A 16182-nucleotide genomic window follows, 5' to 3' on the forward strand; every position below is an offset into this window, starting at 1 on the left:
TGCGCGCTGCTCCGCCGCGCAGAAGCGGCGCTGAGAGACCGGGCGCCCTTGCGTTTGCTCACGTGATATAGCGCTAATAAAACTCTTGAATTTTTGTCTGAAAAATTAAATTCTGTTCATTAAATACTTGGAACTATCTTAGTTTTAGTCGAATTATACAGGGTGTCCCAGAATTAGACCGAAAAACATCAGGTCATAAAAAACATCAAAATAAGCCAATTTTTTGTTAATAAACCCGTATCTGCAAATGAAACGTTTTGGCACTAGAGAATCAAAGATTAACAAGAAAATATCGCGAATACGAAAATTCTGATTTTGATGAAACTTTACACAGATATCGGGGGGGGGGGGGGGAAAAAAAAAAGATGAATTTAGAAATTTCCAGTTGCGGCTTAAAAACAATTTTAAGGGGTGAAATGACCCCCTCATATGTAGAGTGGCTTTTTGCTTTTCGCGATATATCTCAAAAATTATTCGAGAAATGTTTTATACAAAAGTTTCATGGTAAAAACACCTCTATTTAACCACATTAATAAAATTCTGAAAAAATTTTTTTTCAAAGATTTTTGCCCTTGTTAGTCTTTGATTGTCTAGTGCCAAAACGATTCATTTGCGGACCAGAGTTTATTGACAAAACTGGTTCGATTTGGTGTCCTTTATAACTACCTGAAATTTTTGTCGGTCTAATTCTAAGATACCCTGTATACATGCGTATTCGGTAAAACGAGATATCCAGATAGTCAAGTCTGTCGAGAGCAGATCTTGTTAAAGTATCGACCACGAATTTTGTCGGCAAAATGCCAGCGATAATCTAACAGAATCTGCTCTGTTACTAATCTATGCCCATCATATCTTTACTAACAGATACTAAAAAATTTTTCTTGCTGGCATTTTGCCGCCAAAATCTGCAGAATCTGCTCTCGCGCGCGACAGACTCGATTGTCTGGAACAATAATAAATTTTTCATTGACGATACATATTTTATTAATGATAAGTCTTGTTACAAATCTTGCACTATATAGATGCATCTTTGGAGTATCTCCTATCACTTTCTTCTTTCAAACATTTAGATCAATAACAAAATTACATTATTATATATATAGAAGTCTTCTTTTTTTAAATTACCATTAAAAAGCTTTCAGTGTATTACATACTATATTGCAATAAATTCTCTTGAAAGAGTAGTGTTGTACGCATTTTAAAAAAATTATTTGCTTGCTTAAATCTAAATTAGAATAAGGAAGGATTTTGTACATATATATCTATGTGTGTGTGTGTGTGTATATATATCATGAGAAAAGGTGTATATTTCCTGAAAATATCAACAAAACAGAGTAAAAATACACACTGAAAAATATAATTTAATATATATATAAATATATGTGTATATAAAGAAAAAAAATAAACGGTTAAGATTCCTCGCGTAATATCTCAGTTGCCGTTTTCGCAAAGCGTTGCGTTATTCTCGTATGTGTAATATAAATTAGCATGCTTTCTCTCCCTCTTCTCGTTTCTCGATGAAACTGTAATTCATCAGTTGAAGATCTTCTTTTTTAATTTTCCATTTCGTTCGGTCGATGTAAATAAGCGATGACAAGACGTTATTACAATGTATATACAGGAATTAGTGTTCCGGAATGAAACTGAGATACTTTACCAGCGTGCTTCCGAGTACGCTGACAAAGTTTATTGCTTTCGCTCCGAAACACCCTATATACATTGCATAACATTACATATATAAAACGTAAAATCTTCGCGGTAATTTCACAAATTATGACTGGCGTTCGATTTGCGTAAATTTTAAACATGATTCAATAGAACTGATCAATCACAGTTGGTTTTCTCTTCTTCTTGCAATTTATCAGGTATACTGAAGTAAATAGACAGATATAAAATACTCGCTCACGATAGGACATTCAAGTTCGCGTTGCTCGGGCAAGGCACAGCAGGTTGCATCGTAACCCGTATATAACATATTCGGAATATGCGAGAGCCCGCTTGAATAACGTCAGACACGAGAAAACGATAATTACACAAATACGATATGTAAAAATGAGTAGAGTATATATCATCAATAAAAAAAAAGAAAAAGAGAGATATAAGACAAGTGTGGAGTAACGCGTTGATATAAATAAGAATTATGTATTGCGACGATTAAACTTTCCGTATCGCTCGATACTTCCGGCGAATATCTCGGCGATATCAAGCTCAATGGCGATATAGAAACTTTCTCTTGCGAGATATATTAAAAGTATCAAAAAACTGTGTAACAGACTAGCAAGTATAATCTTCTATTACCAAGTGTTCTTTAATCCTTTCGAGACGGCGTTCGGCTGTATTATATAGTTGACAGTTTTTATCACTTTTTTAGCAAGCTATTGAATCTCAATAGCTAATCGAGCCGTTCCTCAACGAAATTTCAAATCTTAAGAAAACTATTTAAAAAAATTTGAGCGCGAAAGTATTTAGTCTCTCAGCAACGTGAAATCTCGAAAAGGTTAAAGCTCTGAACTTCGATATATCCCCGTCCATCGGGAACGATTAAGGACCTCTTCCCGGTCTCTCGGACTTTCGCGTTATTAAGTATCGTCATTGTCGATTCGGATCACTCTTCCGTCTCGGGCTTCTTGCCGGTCGTTCCTTTCGCGTTGGTACTCTTCGTCTTTCGTTTGGGCGGAACAGGCACGTCAGAGGCGACAGCAGCGGCATTGGCTGGCGACGACGGCGGCGGCGGGGTCTCCGGCACACTCGTGTCGGTTTCTAGAGTCTGTCCGGTCTTCGCGCCGATTTTCTTTGTGACTTTCACTGTCTTTTTTGGCTTGCTCTGGGAAGCGTCCGCGGCGGTTGCGCCCTCCGCCGTGGTCGATGGAGTCTCCTCAGGTTTCGTTTTCGGTTTCTTCACCATCTTCTTTACCGTCTTCTTCACCGCCTTTTTGTCCGCACCTTCTCCATCCGCACCATCCGGCGAATCGGACTTCTTTAGGCTCTTCTTCTCGGCTTGCTTTTCTTCCGCCTCCTGCGTGCTCTCTACAGACGGACTGGTCGGCGGTGTAGCCTCGATCACTGTCGGCGTCGATGGGATATTGAGCGCTTTCGCTTCAGTAGGTTCTTCCGCCGAACTTGGCTCGGCAATCTCTGATGTTTCTGGAATTTTGCTAGACGATTTCGCTATTACTGCTGCTTCCGTTATCTTGGTTTGCTTAATTTGTTCGGTACACTCTGCCGTTTCTGCTTTTACAATTTGCTCTGCGGATTTCGCTTCTGCCGCTTCCATCTTTACAATTTGCATTAGAGACTTTGGTTCCGGTGTTTCTATCAACGTTGTTCTATCAACCTGTTCCGCGGGTTCCGCTGATTTTTCCACTTTTACAGATGATGTTTCTGGAGACACGACGTCTCTACAGTAGCCGATGATGTTTCTGATGGTGCATCTTTTGTGATAACTAAGTCATTCGCGAATTCTTTTGCCTGTCGAGCAGAAAGGTCAGCACTTTCCGATAAATTGGCAACTACAGTTGCGATATCATCGTGTTTCTCACAATCCGATCCGTTCAATTGAACAGATTCCACTGTGATCGCTGCGGGAACGATATCCGTGGATTCATGCACGGCTGTGACCGTCGTAGCGATTGCTTGATCGCGCATGGCTACAGCCGCGCCTGACACGGACTCTTTGGGTTCCGCCTGAAGAACCGATTCCGCTACCTGGATAGGCACGGGACTCACGGTGGAAATTTCAGAAGCCGCCAGCAGCATCTCTGCGTGCCGCTCACTCGGATCTATCGTGAGAGGTTGCGTTACATCGGATTCGATAACACGTTTCGCGGTTTCTTTCAGCGACGCTTCGCTCGTTATAGAAGAAGCAGCGATATTCTGTGGACTATCTACGCTAATTTCAGTTGTTTTAAGCTCCGTTGCGTCTTGAGTAACGGAAGCTGGAGTTTCTAGTTTCATCTCAATAGGCGTGCTCTCAATTTGCGTAACAGGCATTACATCTTTCTTACAGGCGGCATCTACCAAGAGACATGTTGATGCTTGTGAATCAACTTGTTGCGTTTCGACAGAAAGACTTTCGTTTTTGGCTTGAGACGCCGATTCTTGGGTAGAAGACAATTCAGTACTTGTTTCGCATAATTTTTTGTCTGTTGGTTTTGCGCTTTCTATTGCGGCCGGTTGTATCAGCTCGCTTGATACCTTTATTGCAGCAGCTTGTACCGTGACACTTTCTTCGGAAGGTAACGCAGATGCTTTCTGCTCAGAGGATTGCGCGATGGTGACGCTTTCGTCACTAATCTCACACGTAGTTTGCGCCGCCGAAAGCTTTTCCTCGGAAGCTTCGCATACTAGAGATTGCGTTAGATCCTTATCCGCCTCATCTAGATGAAGGGAGAAGAGAACATGACAGATATATAAATAGTCAGACAAATATTTATAAAAGTATACAGAGAAAACTATCCTAATAAAAAATTGTATTATGCAAAGAAATCGTGCAAAAATTCTATATGATAAACACTGTTTCTTATCAATTCAAATAGGAATAAAAATATCAATTAATGCGAGAAACAACGACATACTCGTATTTACAGATGTTACATTTTGTAACCTTAGGCAAGATAGGCAATGACGATCATGATTCTATTCCCATATATTAAAATGCGCCACGAGTTTGAACAGTGCAATGTGCTCAAGTGAAAACATGAACTATGAAGAAATGAATGCATTGGTAATAATACATATTTGACAATATGTATGATTTTAACATACATGTGAAACATATAAATAATGCTCATGTGCTCGTTATTAATGTAAAGCGTATAAAGCGTAACCGATGTAACTTAATATTTTGCATATGTAATGCATGGCAATTTTAAAGCATATAAATGATTATTTTGCAGCAAGTTAAAGAAGCAATGTTCCAAAAAATGTTTAATTAGTAAACAACTGAAATAGATAATCTATAAAACAGGCATGCTATTATATTTCTCAATTATGTTCATATACAAAAGCGTAAGTATTTTCCTAGTATTTGTATTAAATTGTATCTCACACGTTTTAATACATGTCTATAACAAAATTTAAAACTGCATTGCAAATGTAAATAATTTGTTAATTTAAAAATATGACATTTATAAAGTTTTTCGTATTATATAAAAATGAGATAAAATTCAATATATAAAAATAAAGAAATAATTGAATTTATGCATTTTATGAGCTAGTTTAGTATATGATATAATTTTGGAAGGTGTCATAATCTTACGTAATTTTGTCATTTGAAGTAAGGATAAAGAAAAAAAGAAGTAATGATACGATGTTTTGTGTGAGCGCATAAAATATTTACCCCATTAAAGCAAAACGACAATACAAGACGCAGCAATGCTATGGCGCCAGGATCTGTTAGTTGCTGTCCTCTGTTCCTGTTTCAAACACTCAAACTAGATCAATTGTATTAACAAGACATATCGTTTTTTTTTGTATCTTCGGAATATCGCAACAAATTAAATATCGCGTCCCAATATAAGCATCTCGATTTTCAATCGTTTCCTCGCTTGATACAACGTCTTCAATTCGAAACTGTGAAAGTGAATACCGCATGCTGTATTAAGTGAAACGAAAAAAACAAACAAAAACGCAAAGCATCTCGAGGAAACAGTTAATGGCTTTTTGCATTGTGAGAGCACATTAAATTATTTTAAATATCTCGCAAATCTCTTTATTTTAACAACTCGTGAAAAGTGCTCGTCGAGCTAAGTGTCGTTATCTCAGTTTCTGGTGTGTGCACGAGATATTTTTTAATTAAAAATACATGAAATTACCTGTGTAATTCGGATTCATAAATGCGCTTGAAATATTTGTTACGATCTTATTTAAAATACGTATTTTCTCAATTATGTATATAAGAGAGAGACGTACCAACTTTATTTACTTCGACATCTATAGGTGTAACAGTCTTTAGCTCAGCAGACTCATCGTCAGCAGTAGCGGCGCTTTCCTTTGATTCAGCAACATCCTGCAAGTATTTATCAGTAATATGAATTATTCATCATCAGAACTCGATCTTCATTGTAGCTTACGCAACTTTTGCGGAATTTAACTACTTGCTTATTGATTTTAATGATTACGACTCAGAAACTTCCGAACTTTGCTAATTGCATAAATATTTTATTTAATATAAAGCTACCTCTTTAGGTGGAGATGGTTGACGTTGCGGCGAAAGAGAAAGTGTCTCGCAGATCTTCTTCCATATATTATCGAAGCTGTCGCGACCCATGTAGTCGATCTGTCCCTGCTCCCAGCTCTGCTTCCTCATATGCTCCTCCAAAGCTATTTGCTCGGCGCTCCTCGCTTCGCCCAACGTCAACTGAGCCAAGGCACCGGCGATACCCGTCTGTGCAATTAAAACAAATATTCCTTCATCTTAAACTATTCGGGATATCGAGGAGAGTCAGCTAATGTAAAAATGACAACGTATAGGCTACGATAAACACACGAACATTACAACATATTATCATCTCTTCCGTATTCCTCAGGACAAACCACATTTATAATACAAGACTAATGCTACTTACACTTTAAAGCACGATGCACGAGAGTATCACAAGTATACAATGTGGGAAGTAATATGGGGTTAGTGCACATAAAGATAAATTGAAGACTAAAAATCATTTTTTAGAAGATAAACATAATTATCTATCTTATCTCTGATGAAAATGTGCATGTAATAACAGTAATAAATAAGTGACAAACAAAATGATTTCAGGCATATGATATAAACTTTATATACTATTACTCTATACAATGAATATTCCCAATAAAAGTGCAAGTAATGTCCCAAGCATTATTAAAACAAATGATGAATATATATGAACGGTATAACAATACACCATGTAACTGGAAAAAATTCTTTTTACAATAGTAAAATTACAATTGTATTATAATATAATTGTAAACTTTCGTTTTTAGTAAAGCGAATATAGTTCCGAAAATATGTACATAAACGTACAATAACAAAAATGTATTTAACGCGAATTTAAAAAAAAGATGCGGGAACAATTACTTACATTTGCATTGTCTAGATGTTCCGTTATATTCGGGTCAGATCGCATGGCTACATTGTGGAGATCTGTACAAGGTGTAGGAGAGGAAGGGTGGAAATTGATTCTCTGCATGTCTGTCTGTTTATTCGCAGTTTCCGACGATTGCTCGCTATTTTTCTCGTTACTTTGACGACAGTGAGATGTAAAATTGTCTTGAGCACTATTTTGGATATGATGCTGCGGGTGGGAATCGTTATGAGAAACGGTATGACTTTGATAGTCTACGTGAGCAGTTTGGTCACTAGCGTATTGCGCATGATTTTCGGTAGAATGCGGTTGTTCGTGATCCGATTGATGCTGGATATGATGATCATCCATTTTATAATAATCATGCTGATGAGATTGTCTAGAATGCTGATGATGCTCGTTATGTTGTCTCTGTTCATTATAATGATGTGGCTCATTATGGTGTCTTTGCTCATAATGATGTTGTTGATATTGTTCATTATGCTGTTTTTGCTCTTTGTGTCCATATTGCTCGGGATGGTGTTTCTGTTCACTCGGCTGATATTGTTGCCAATAATCTTCAGTGTGTTGTATTTGTCTTTGACTATGACTCTCTTCAAAATGAGAAGTTGCATGTTCTCGGTGTTGATTATGTTCAGTATTCGTAGGATGCAAACTATGTTGTGTTTGTTTAAGACCATAAGAAGAATGTTGCTCGTAGTGAAATTGTTGATTGTGTTCGAATTTAGATGTATTGTGATCATTTTTATGATCAACATCCGTAGCTTCTTTCTCATATCCTGCTCCACAATAATAATTATCATTCTTGTCACTCAATGCACTGTCATTGGTTGGAAACGAATCATTCTGTGGAGAGTATTCCTCCCAGGGATCTTTAAATTCTGAGAAATCCGGCGTTCGAGAATAACCGTCGTTACGGTTTATTGTATTAGAATAAACGGAAATATCGGAAACGGGAGATAGGTAGGACGAGGAAGCAAATGTGTGCCAAATTGGAGCCAATGTGCTGGTGGCCTATGCAAGCATCATGCCAAAACAGAAAAATGCACACTCAATGGGTTAGTAGTGAACTAACGATAAGTATTGGCAGTGTCCATTTTTCTTATATACAGTGTCATGTTTTTCATACTATATACATATTTGATATTACACAATTTTTGATTATGTAAAATTTTATTTTACGATAAATACGTATTGTATCAATAGCTTCTCAAAGTGCCATATGCATAACATTCATGCTCGATCCATTTATTAAAAACAATGCAACAATTACAAATAATGCAATTAAGCATTAATATATAGTGGCTGACTTAAATCTTTACAGGTGAATAAGAATTACAAGTGAATAAGCTAGAAAACACAAAAAAATCAAATTAAAAAAAATAGACACTGGGATAGAATCATAGAAAAATCTGTTATATTAATAGCTGCATTAATCATTTGGAAGATATCGATTAGATGAAGTAATATATAAACATTAGCTTCTCAAATTACATTTTTTAAATACAAGAATATGTTTTTGATATAAAATTATATTGAAGAAAATGTAGCTATTAATATACACTATTTACAATATTTACAAAGAAAAAGTAAATAAAAAATATACCTTGAATCCCACGACTTAAAATACAATAATTAAATACTTTCTTTTTTCTAAGAACTATAGGGTTCAAAATATATCAAAAATACAGAAAAAATGTATGCACTTTTTCATTATATTAAGATGCAACAAAAAAGATCTAGCTATCTATTCTTAAATGCTACCACTTATTATACAAGCTTTCATACAGCATTAAAAAATCGTTAAGAAATATGCAAGCAAAAAGAATTTCAAATTTGCTTGACTATATTTGTAAAAAAAAAAAACCGTGAATGCAACTCGATGTAACTCTGATATTCGCGAGCAAAAATTTTGAAAAGCTCATAATAATGAAAACAATCAATCGATAAAAACAATTTCAGAATTACATCGTGAGGCTACATTTTATATAAAATATGTGGCACATTAAAATAAAATGTATTTTTTGAAATGCTAAAGTAAAATTTCGTAAAGTAAAATTCACATATAGAAAATAATTTATTACAAAACAACTACGAGCATTAGAGGCGCATATAGTAGAGAGTCTTACCCTTATCATATTTATAATTGAACATAATTGTTCACTGTTTTGCTTGTAAATGAAATAAATGCGCAAGTGTAAGAAAAAAGTTGCGATATTTTTTATTTCTTACAGCCAAAAAATATGCACAAATATAATAAAATAATTATATATAATTATTAAAAATTATATATAATTATTAAAATATTCATATCATTTATGTGTGCAAGAGAAATCTTTTTATTAGAAATATAAAATATAAAAATAATTGTGCGTTTGCGGCGTCATTTAGAAATATCACTCGTCATTTTAGAGTATTAAACGCACACTATTCTCAAATGGATTAATAAAGCTTACCATGGAGGGCGATAGCTGTGGATGCACTTGCTCGCAGAATATGTTCCACCACACTTGCAACAGCGGTTGCAAATGCACAGATCCTGGCGGTGGTTGAACGACACCGGTTAGGGTATCAAAATACTGTAACCAGGGTTTCGTTATGCCAATAAAGTGTATTATTCTGACATCCTCGCCAAATCTAAAAAAATACATATATATACATATAAACAAATGAATTATCAAATAAAAAAATTTAAAAAAAACAAAAATAAAAAAAAATTTTATTATGGCGAGTCGAAAAAGTGCGATCGCTTACTGCTTAAATGCAGGCAGATACGAATACGTCGCGGTGGAACACATGTTGTAAATAAATGGTAGATGTTTGGAGATGTCCTTAGAGGCCCAATCGCTGAAGTACATATTTAATAAGCCTTGATCGCCGCCATCGAACGAGCCCTTGGCCGCGGCAAACGCAGTGATTGACGCGAACGTTTGTTGAGACGGTCTGAACACAAATACTCCGGAATTGAAGCAATCGGGCCAGCCGACATCGGGCGCGGCCGATAATTCTTCGCGCTCGAATAGTTCATCGCAATTTCGTACCACCTAGAAATAAATATACTTGATAGCTTTATCAATTCATTATAAATATCAAAGCTCTAATTCTAATTTATTTTTTATTGTAAGATTAATTTTTATAAATTATAAATTAATATGTGCATATATATATATATATATATTAAGTAACAGAGAAAGCATTATGTGAATTTGGTCGCGTGATTTTTGAACGCGAAACGGATGGCTAACTTCGTATAACCGTCATTTCCATACTTCGTATAACTGTAATTCTCGCGTTTTTCCGTTGCGATATAAAATATAAAGTACGCGTTAGGTTAAATCGCGTAGATTTGTGTGCATAATTGACATCGTTTTTACGAGTGAGTGTCGTGTAAATGCCATGAGAAAACGACAAGGGAAAAATAAAGGAAAAGCAGATAAGACGAGGTATCGAGAGCGACAAGGAGGAGCAATCATGAGGGTGAGCAGGTTATAATTTTGTTAATTTATTATTTGATATTAATTCACTTTTCATACATGTTATAACAAAAAATGGAATAGTATAAAATAAAATCGTTTTATTTTAGTTCTCCAGCTCTAATTATAGCTTCAATTTTATTTATTGTAGAGAGATATAAGATAATATAAAATATACAGTATAAAATTTTTTTGCGTTACTCACAAGCGCATCTGCATCGATGAACACACATTTTTCATATTGAGTTAGCCTCCAGCAATGTAATTTGGTAAAAGTGATTCCCAATTCTGGTCTAGCCAGTAAGGCCAAATTTGCCTCGTCTTTGGAATCGAGAACATTAACTTCCTGCACCAAGGAGAATACTGCCGCCAATTTTTCTCTAAGACAAGAAGCATGCTGGTTGTTTGAGTTATGTCATAGCATTTTACAATGAGAATCTGGCCAATGTCATTATACAGGGTGTTTCAGACTACCGTCCACCCCTTTTTTATTGTGAAAAAAGATGGTGCTAGAAAGTTGAGAAAAGCATGTTTACCATAAAAGCCTATCTGAAGTTTTTGATGATGGTACTTTTATTTCTAGAAAATCTTCGGAAATACCGGAAACTCACGGTAACTTATGCCCCATTTTGACATTTAAAATTTTTAAATTGCCCTCGGTTTCCGGTATTTCCGAGGGTTTTCCAAAAATGAAAGTACCATCATCAAAAACTTCAGATAGACTTTTATGGTAAATATGGTATGGTATGTTTATCCCAACTTCCTAGCACATCCCCTTTTCAAAATAAAAGGGGTAGACAGGGGTGATCTGAAACACCTCTATAGACAAAATAATTTAAATATCCAAACCACAGACGTGATATGATATATATTGATAGATTTAATATTCTTTAAGATTTTGGAATTTTATATGTGTGATTCACGATAATAATACATCGTTTACGAAAATGACAGAAATTTCTAATAAACTTAATTAATTCCGATAAAAAAAGAATGTACGAGGTTTTCGTTTCAATCACAAGCAAATGTTCAAGAATCAAATAAATACAATATTGAACTCGGACAAGAACGATACCTCATCGTTGCCGTAACTCCGGGAGTGACCAGACAAGCCAGCTCGTACTTGGTGCCGACCCGACGTAGGGAGTGCGCCAGGACCAATGCTCCCAAAGAATAGGCATCGTTTGTAGCCAATGTAACCCATGCATATCCTAAAAGACGAAGGAAGATGTGCAATGGAACGCTTGGCGCATTCGCTTCTATTAGACGGCACCTAAGTCGAGTCTATTTTCGACTCTTGGCAAAATCCACTATATTATTACATCCAGTGAATATGTCCAGAAAGCGTGCATGCGATAGAATTGATAGCAGTGTCATTTTCGCCCAAGGGCATTTCAATTTCTACATCCGAAAGTTCATATAGATATTTAAGTGATTTAAAAATTTTTATTCATATTCCAGAAAAAAATATGTAAAATATTTATTTTGAAAATAATATTAAAACAAAATTTAGTTTTGAAGTAATTAGATTTTAAGGAAATGCAAAAATGCTGATTTTTTAATGGAATGCACACACAAAGATGCTAATACCTATTTTCGTAAGTTTCACGAAAAAAATAGGCTTAAAACACTTTCGAAATACATAAATGACATATAATCGGTATGTAAATACTTTGTTTTTACTGGATGTCCTTCACAGCTCAATTTCGCAATAATACGAGGAAGACTATGTTTGAAGACAATTGTAATTCCGCGCCCTGATAAGCGCGGTCCGCACAGTGTTAAGCTGATCTCACCGATTCTTGAATTAACCACGATTTTTGAATTATCTTACGTAAGCGTAATAAAGATAGGCAATTGAATTATGCCAACGAACTCCATGAAGTTCAAAGTTCAAAAGTTGTTATCGAGCATTCTGAACGCAGACGTGCACTTTTACGAATATCATTATCTTAAAATTGTCGAAAAAAAAATTGCGTATGCTGTGCAAAAATCCGCTGTATAAGCAGAGTTAGGTTATAATAATCTACTTAAATATTGCAAAAAGATCCCCTGAAAATTCCCTGATCTTCTAGGTATTTTTGTTCAAAATTTTAGGTAAAGAAAATATTTTAAAGATTTTTTGATGCAATTTCCAAAAATAAATGTTTTTAATGTACGTGTTTTCTAATGCTTTTCACTCATACAAAGGAAAAACACAAAGCCAATTTAAGTTTCAACTGCTAGATTTACAAATGTACTAAAACAAATTAAAATTTTCGTTAAGATAAAAATTTTTAACTTGCATAATATTTTCATTTTTTATTACTAAAAATTAAAATAGAGAATATGTATTGCATATTCTCAATATTTCATTAAGACATTGAGTATATAAACAGAAATAGATATATATTTATTATATAATATATTTTAAACACACATAATTCATAACTTGGCTTATCGGCGGATAGACTACCGTCCACCCCTTTTTTATTGTGAAAAAAGATGGTGCTAGGGAGTTGAGAAAAGCATGTTTACCATAATAGCCTATCTGAAGTTTTTGATGATGGTACTTTTATTTCTAGAAAATCTTCGGAAATACCGGAAACTCACGGTAACTTATGCCCCATTTTGACATTTAAAATTTTTAAATTGCCCTCGGTTTCCGGTATTTCCGAGGGTTTTCCAAAAATGAAAGTACCATCATCAAAAACTTCAGATAGACTTTTATGGTAAATATGGTATGGTATGTTTATCCCAACTTCCTAGCACATCCCCTTTTCAAAATAAAAGGGGTAGACAGGGGTGATCTGAAACACCTCTATAGACAAAATGATTTAAATATCCAAACCACAGACGTGATATGATATATATTGATAGATTTAATATTCTTTAAGATTTTGGAATTTTATATGTGTGATTCACGATAATAATACATCGTTTACGAAAATGACAGAAATTTCTAATAAACTTAATTAATTCCGATAAAAAAAGAATGTACGAGGTTTTCGTTTCAATCACAAGCAAATGTTCAAGAATCAAATAAATACAATATTGAACTCGGACAAGAACGATACCTCATCGTTGCCGTAACTCCGGGAGTGACCAGACAAGCCAGCTCGTACTTGGTGCCGACCCGACGTAGGGAGTGCGCCAGGACCAATGCTCCCAAAGAATAGGCATCGTTTGTAGCCAATGTAACCCATGCATATCCTAAAAGACGAAGGAAGATGTGCAATGGAACGCTTGGCGCATTCGCTTCTATTAGACGGCACCTAAGTCGAGTCTATTTTCGACTCTTGGCAAAATCCACTATATTATTACATCCAGTGAATATGTCCAGAAAGCATGCATGCGATAGAATTGATAGCAGTGTCATTTTCGCCCAAGGGCATTTCAATTTCTACATCCGAAAGTTCATATAGATATTTAAGTGATTTAAAAATTTTTATTCATATTCCAGAAAAAAATATGTAAAATATTTATTTTGAAAATAATATTAAAACAAAATTTAGTTTTGAAGTAATTAGATTTTAAGGAAATGCAAAAATGCTGATTTTTTAATGGAATGCACACACAAAGATGCTAATACCTATTTTCGTAAGTTTCACGAAAAAAATAGGCTTAAAACACTTTCGAAATACATAAATGACATATAATCGGTATGTAAATACTTTGTTTTTACTGGATGTCCTTCACAGCTCAATTTCGCAATAATACGAGGAAGACTATGTTTGAAGACAATTGTAATTCCGCGCCCTGATAAGCGCGGTCCGCACAGTGTTAAGCTGATCTCACCGATTCTTGAATTAACCACGATTTTTGAATTATCTTACGTAAGCGTAATAAAGATAGGCAATTGAATTATGCCAACGAACTCCATGAAGTTCAAAGTTCAAAAGTTGTTATCGAGCATTCTGAACGCAGACGTGCACTTTTACGAATATCATTATCTTAAAATTGTCGAAAAAAAAATTGCGTATGCTGTGCAAAAATCCGCTGTATAAGCAGAGTTAGGTTATAATAATCTACTTAAATATTGCAAAAAGATCCCCTGAAAATTCCCTGATCTTCTAGGTATTTTTGTTCAAAATTTTAGGTAAAGAAAATATTTTAAAGATTTTTTGATGCAATTTCCAAAAATAAATGTTTTTAATGTACGTGTTTTCTAATGCTTTTCACTCATACAAAGGAAAAACACAAAACCAATTTAAGTTTCAACTGCTAGATTTACAAATGTACTAAAACAAATTAAAATTTTCGTTAAGATAAAAATTTTTAACTTGCATAATATTTTCATTTTTTATTACTAAAAATTAAAATAGAGAATATGTATTGCATATTCTCAATATTTCATTAAGACATTGAGTATATAAACAGAAATAGATATATATTTATTATATAATATATTTTAAACACACATAATTCATAACTTGGCTTATCGGCGGATTGCAGATTGTTTACAGTATAAAAGCAAGATTATTAAAGAGAATTTTTTTAAAAATTCCCTGAGTCCCAATAAAATTCCATGAGAATTTCCTGATCTCTCCAGGTACAAAAAAATTCCTTGAGAGTTCCAGGTTTTCTATGTTTTTCCAGGGGTAGACACTCTGATAAGTATTCGGTCGATTTGAGAAACGTCCATGGTTTTACAAGCGACAAATAAAAATGATTCTTGTCTTGCACAAAGAATATAGATTAGAGTTATTGACCGGATAATTTTTTATAAAAACCGATGCGTTCGATCTACCGATTTTTTTCGCAAAAATGCAGAGCAATGCAAACAGAGACGTGCTAAACGAAAAGAAAAATTATACAAAACAAAAGTGACGTTGGCAGTCTTCCAATCCTTCGGATATATAATTAGATCTTTCTCGTATTGACCTCACTTCCTCTCGACTCGATACTAGAAGGCTCCAATTATATGTAATTATCTTTCACGATGCGTTTATATGTTCACTATTGCGTTATACAACACATCAAGGACCGACCGATCATATATTTTTAAAGAAAGAAAATCTTTATTCATTGCCAGCAGATTACATATCTTTGGTAAAGAAATTGTATAAAATAAAAGAATCTATAATAGTTCTTCATAGAGAGGCGCTTAAAATAAATTCTTAACTTTTTAAATCTCTCATCTTTGGCATAGATCTGTACATGATGATGATTCAAATAAATGCGAATACATTATTTTCATGCACGACGCATTATGCAAATCCTCGTTTGACGTGCAAGCAGCTGATATTAAGGCGCGCAAAATCTAACACGTGCAAAATTTTTACCTACGCAACGGAAACTTGGCAGCGGAGAAATGTAAATTGCGAATATTGCGCGTTACTTTCTTGCAAGCGCAAAATTCACTGTATATTTATTTATAACGCATACTATTTCTATTTCGCCTGATATCGTTCCGCGCGTAGGTATCGAATTTTGGCTGCGCTCTATTTTTCCCCTGGATAAAACACGTCATCTATTCTTAGGCAGATCTCTACGACTCGAACGCACGCTGCAAATCGTCTTCTAGAGAAGGGGAAAAAAGAGTTTTCAAAATCACAAGATGTGTCGACGCTACAATTTAGGATTTTGCCGCATAATCTTTAAGGATATACATATGTGTCATATGTTAAAACAGCATATTGACAAAAGCATGAAAATTTCGTAGATTG

At 34.7% G+C, this 16182-nt stretch overlaps 1 protein-coding gene and 1 long non-coding RNA gene across 2 annotated transcripts in view; both read right to left on the bottom strand.

Annotated features, from left to right (window-relative positions):
• Positions 1–966: 966 nt before the first annotated feature.
• LOC115241386 (protein split ends) lies at positions 967–13143 on the bottom strand. Its single transcript, XM_029817126.1, has 10 exons — positions 13127–13143; positions 11610–11807; positions 10740–10914; positions 9816–10105; positions 9518–9698; positions 7059–8075; positions 6179–6385; positions 5911–6007; positions 3392–4376; positions 967–3326 (listed from the first exon to the last, which is right to left on the bottom strand). The coding sequence occupies exons 1-10, from the start codon at positions 13141–13143 to the stop codon at positions 2606–2608; spliced, it is 3888 nt and encodes a 1295-aa protein (XP_029672986.1). The 3' UTR covers positions 967–2605.
• Positions 13144–13590: 447 nt separating this feature from the next.
• Positions 13591–16182, bottom strand: part of LOC115241376 — an 11368-nt gene continuing 8776 nt past the window's right edge. The window contains exon 2 of the long non-coding RNA XR_003884892.1: positions 13591–13726. This is a non-coding gene — a long non-coding RNA (uncharacterized LOC115241376). The remainder of the gene's footprint in view (positions 13727–16182) is intronic.

The sequence above is a fragment of the Formica exsecta genome, unplaced genomic scaffold (genome assembly GCF_003651465.1).
Source record: "Formica exsecta isolate Colony F162 unplaced genomic scaffold, ASM365146v1 scaffold480, whole genome shotgun sequence".
Taxonomy (NCBI): Eukaryota; Metazoa; Arthropoda; class Insecta; order Hymenoptera; family Formicidae; genus Formica; species Formica exsecta.

Bases quoted from the DNA above. Each gene is read 5' to 3' on its own strand.
- LOC115241386 (XM_029817126.1), bottom strand. The intron at 8,076-9,517 runs GTAAGCTTTATT...ATGCTTGCATAG, and splicing joins CACAGCTATCGCCCTCCATG to GCCACCAGCACATTGGCTCC. The intron at 3,327-3,391 runs GTGTCTCCAGAA...ACAGGTTGATAG, and splicing joins TCGGCTACTGTAGAGACGTC to AACAACGTTGATAGAAACAC.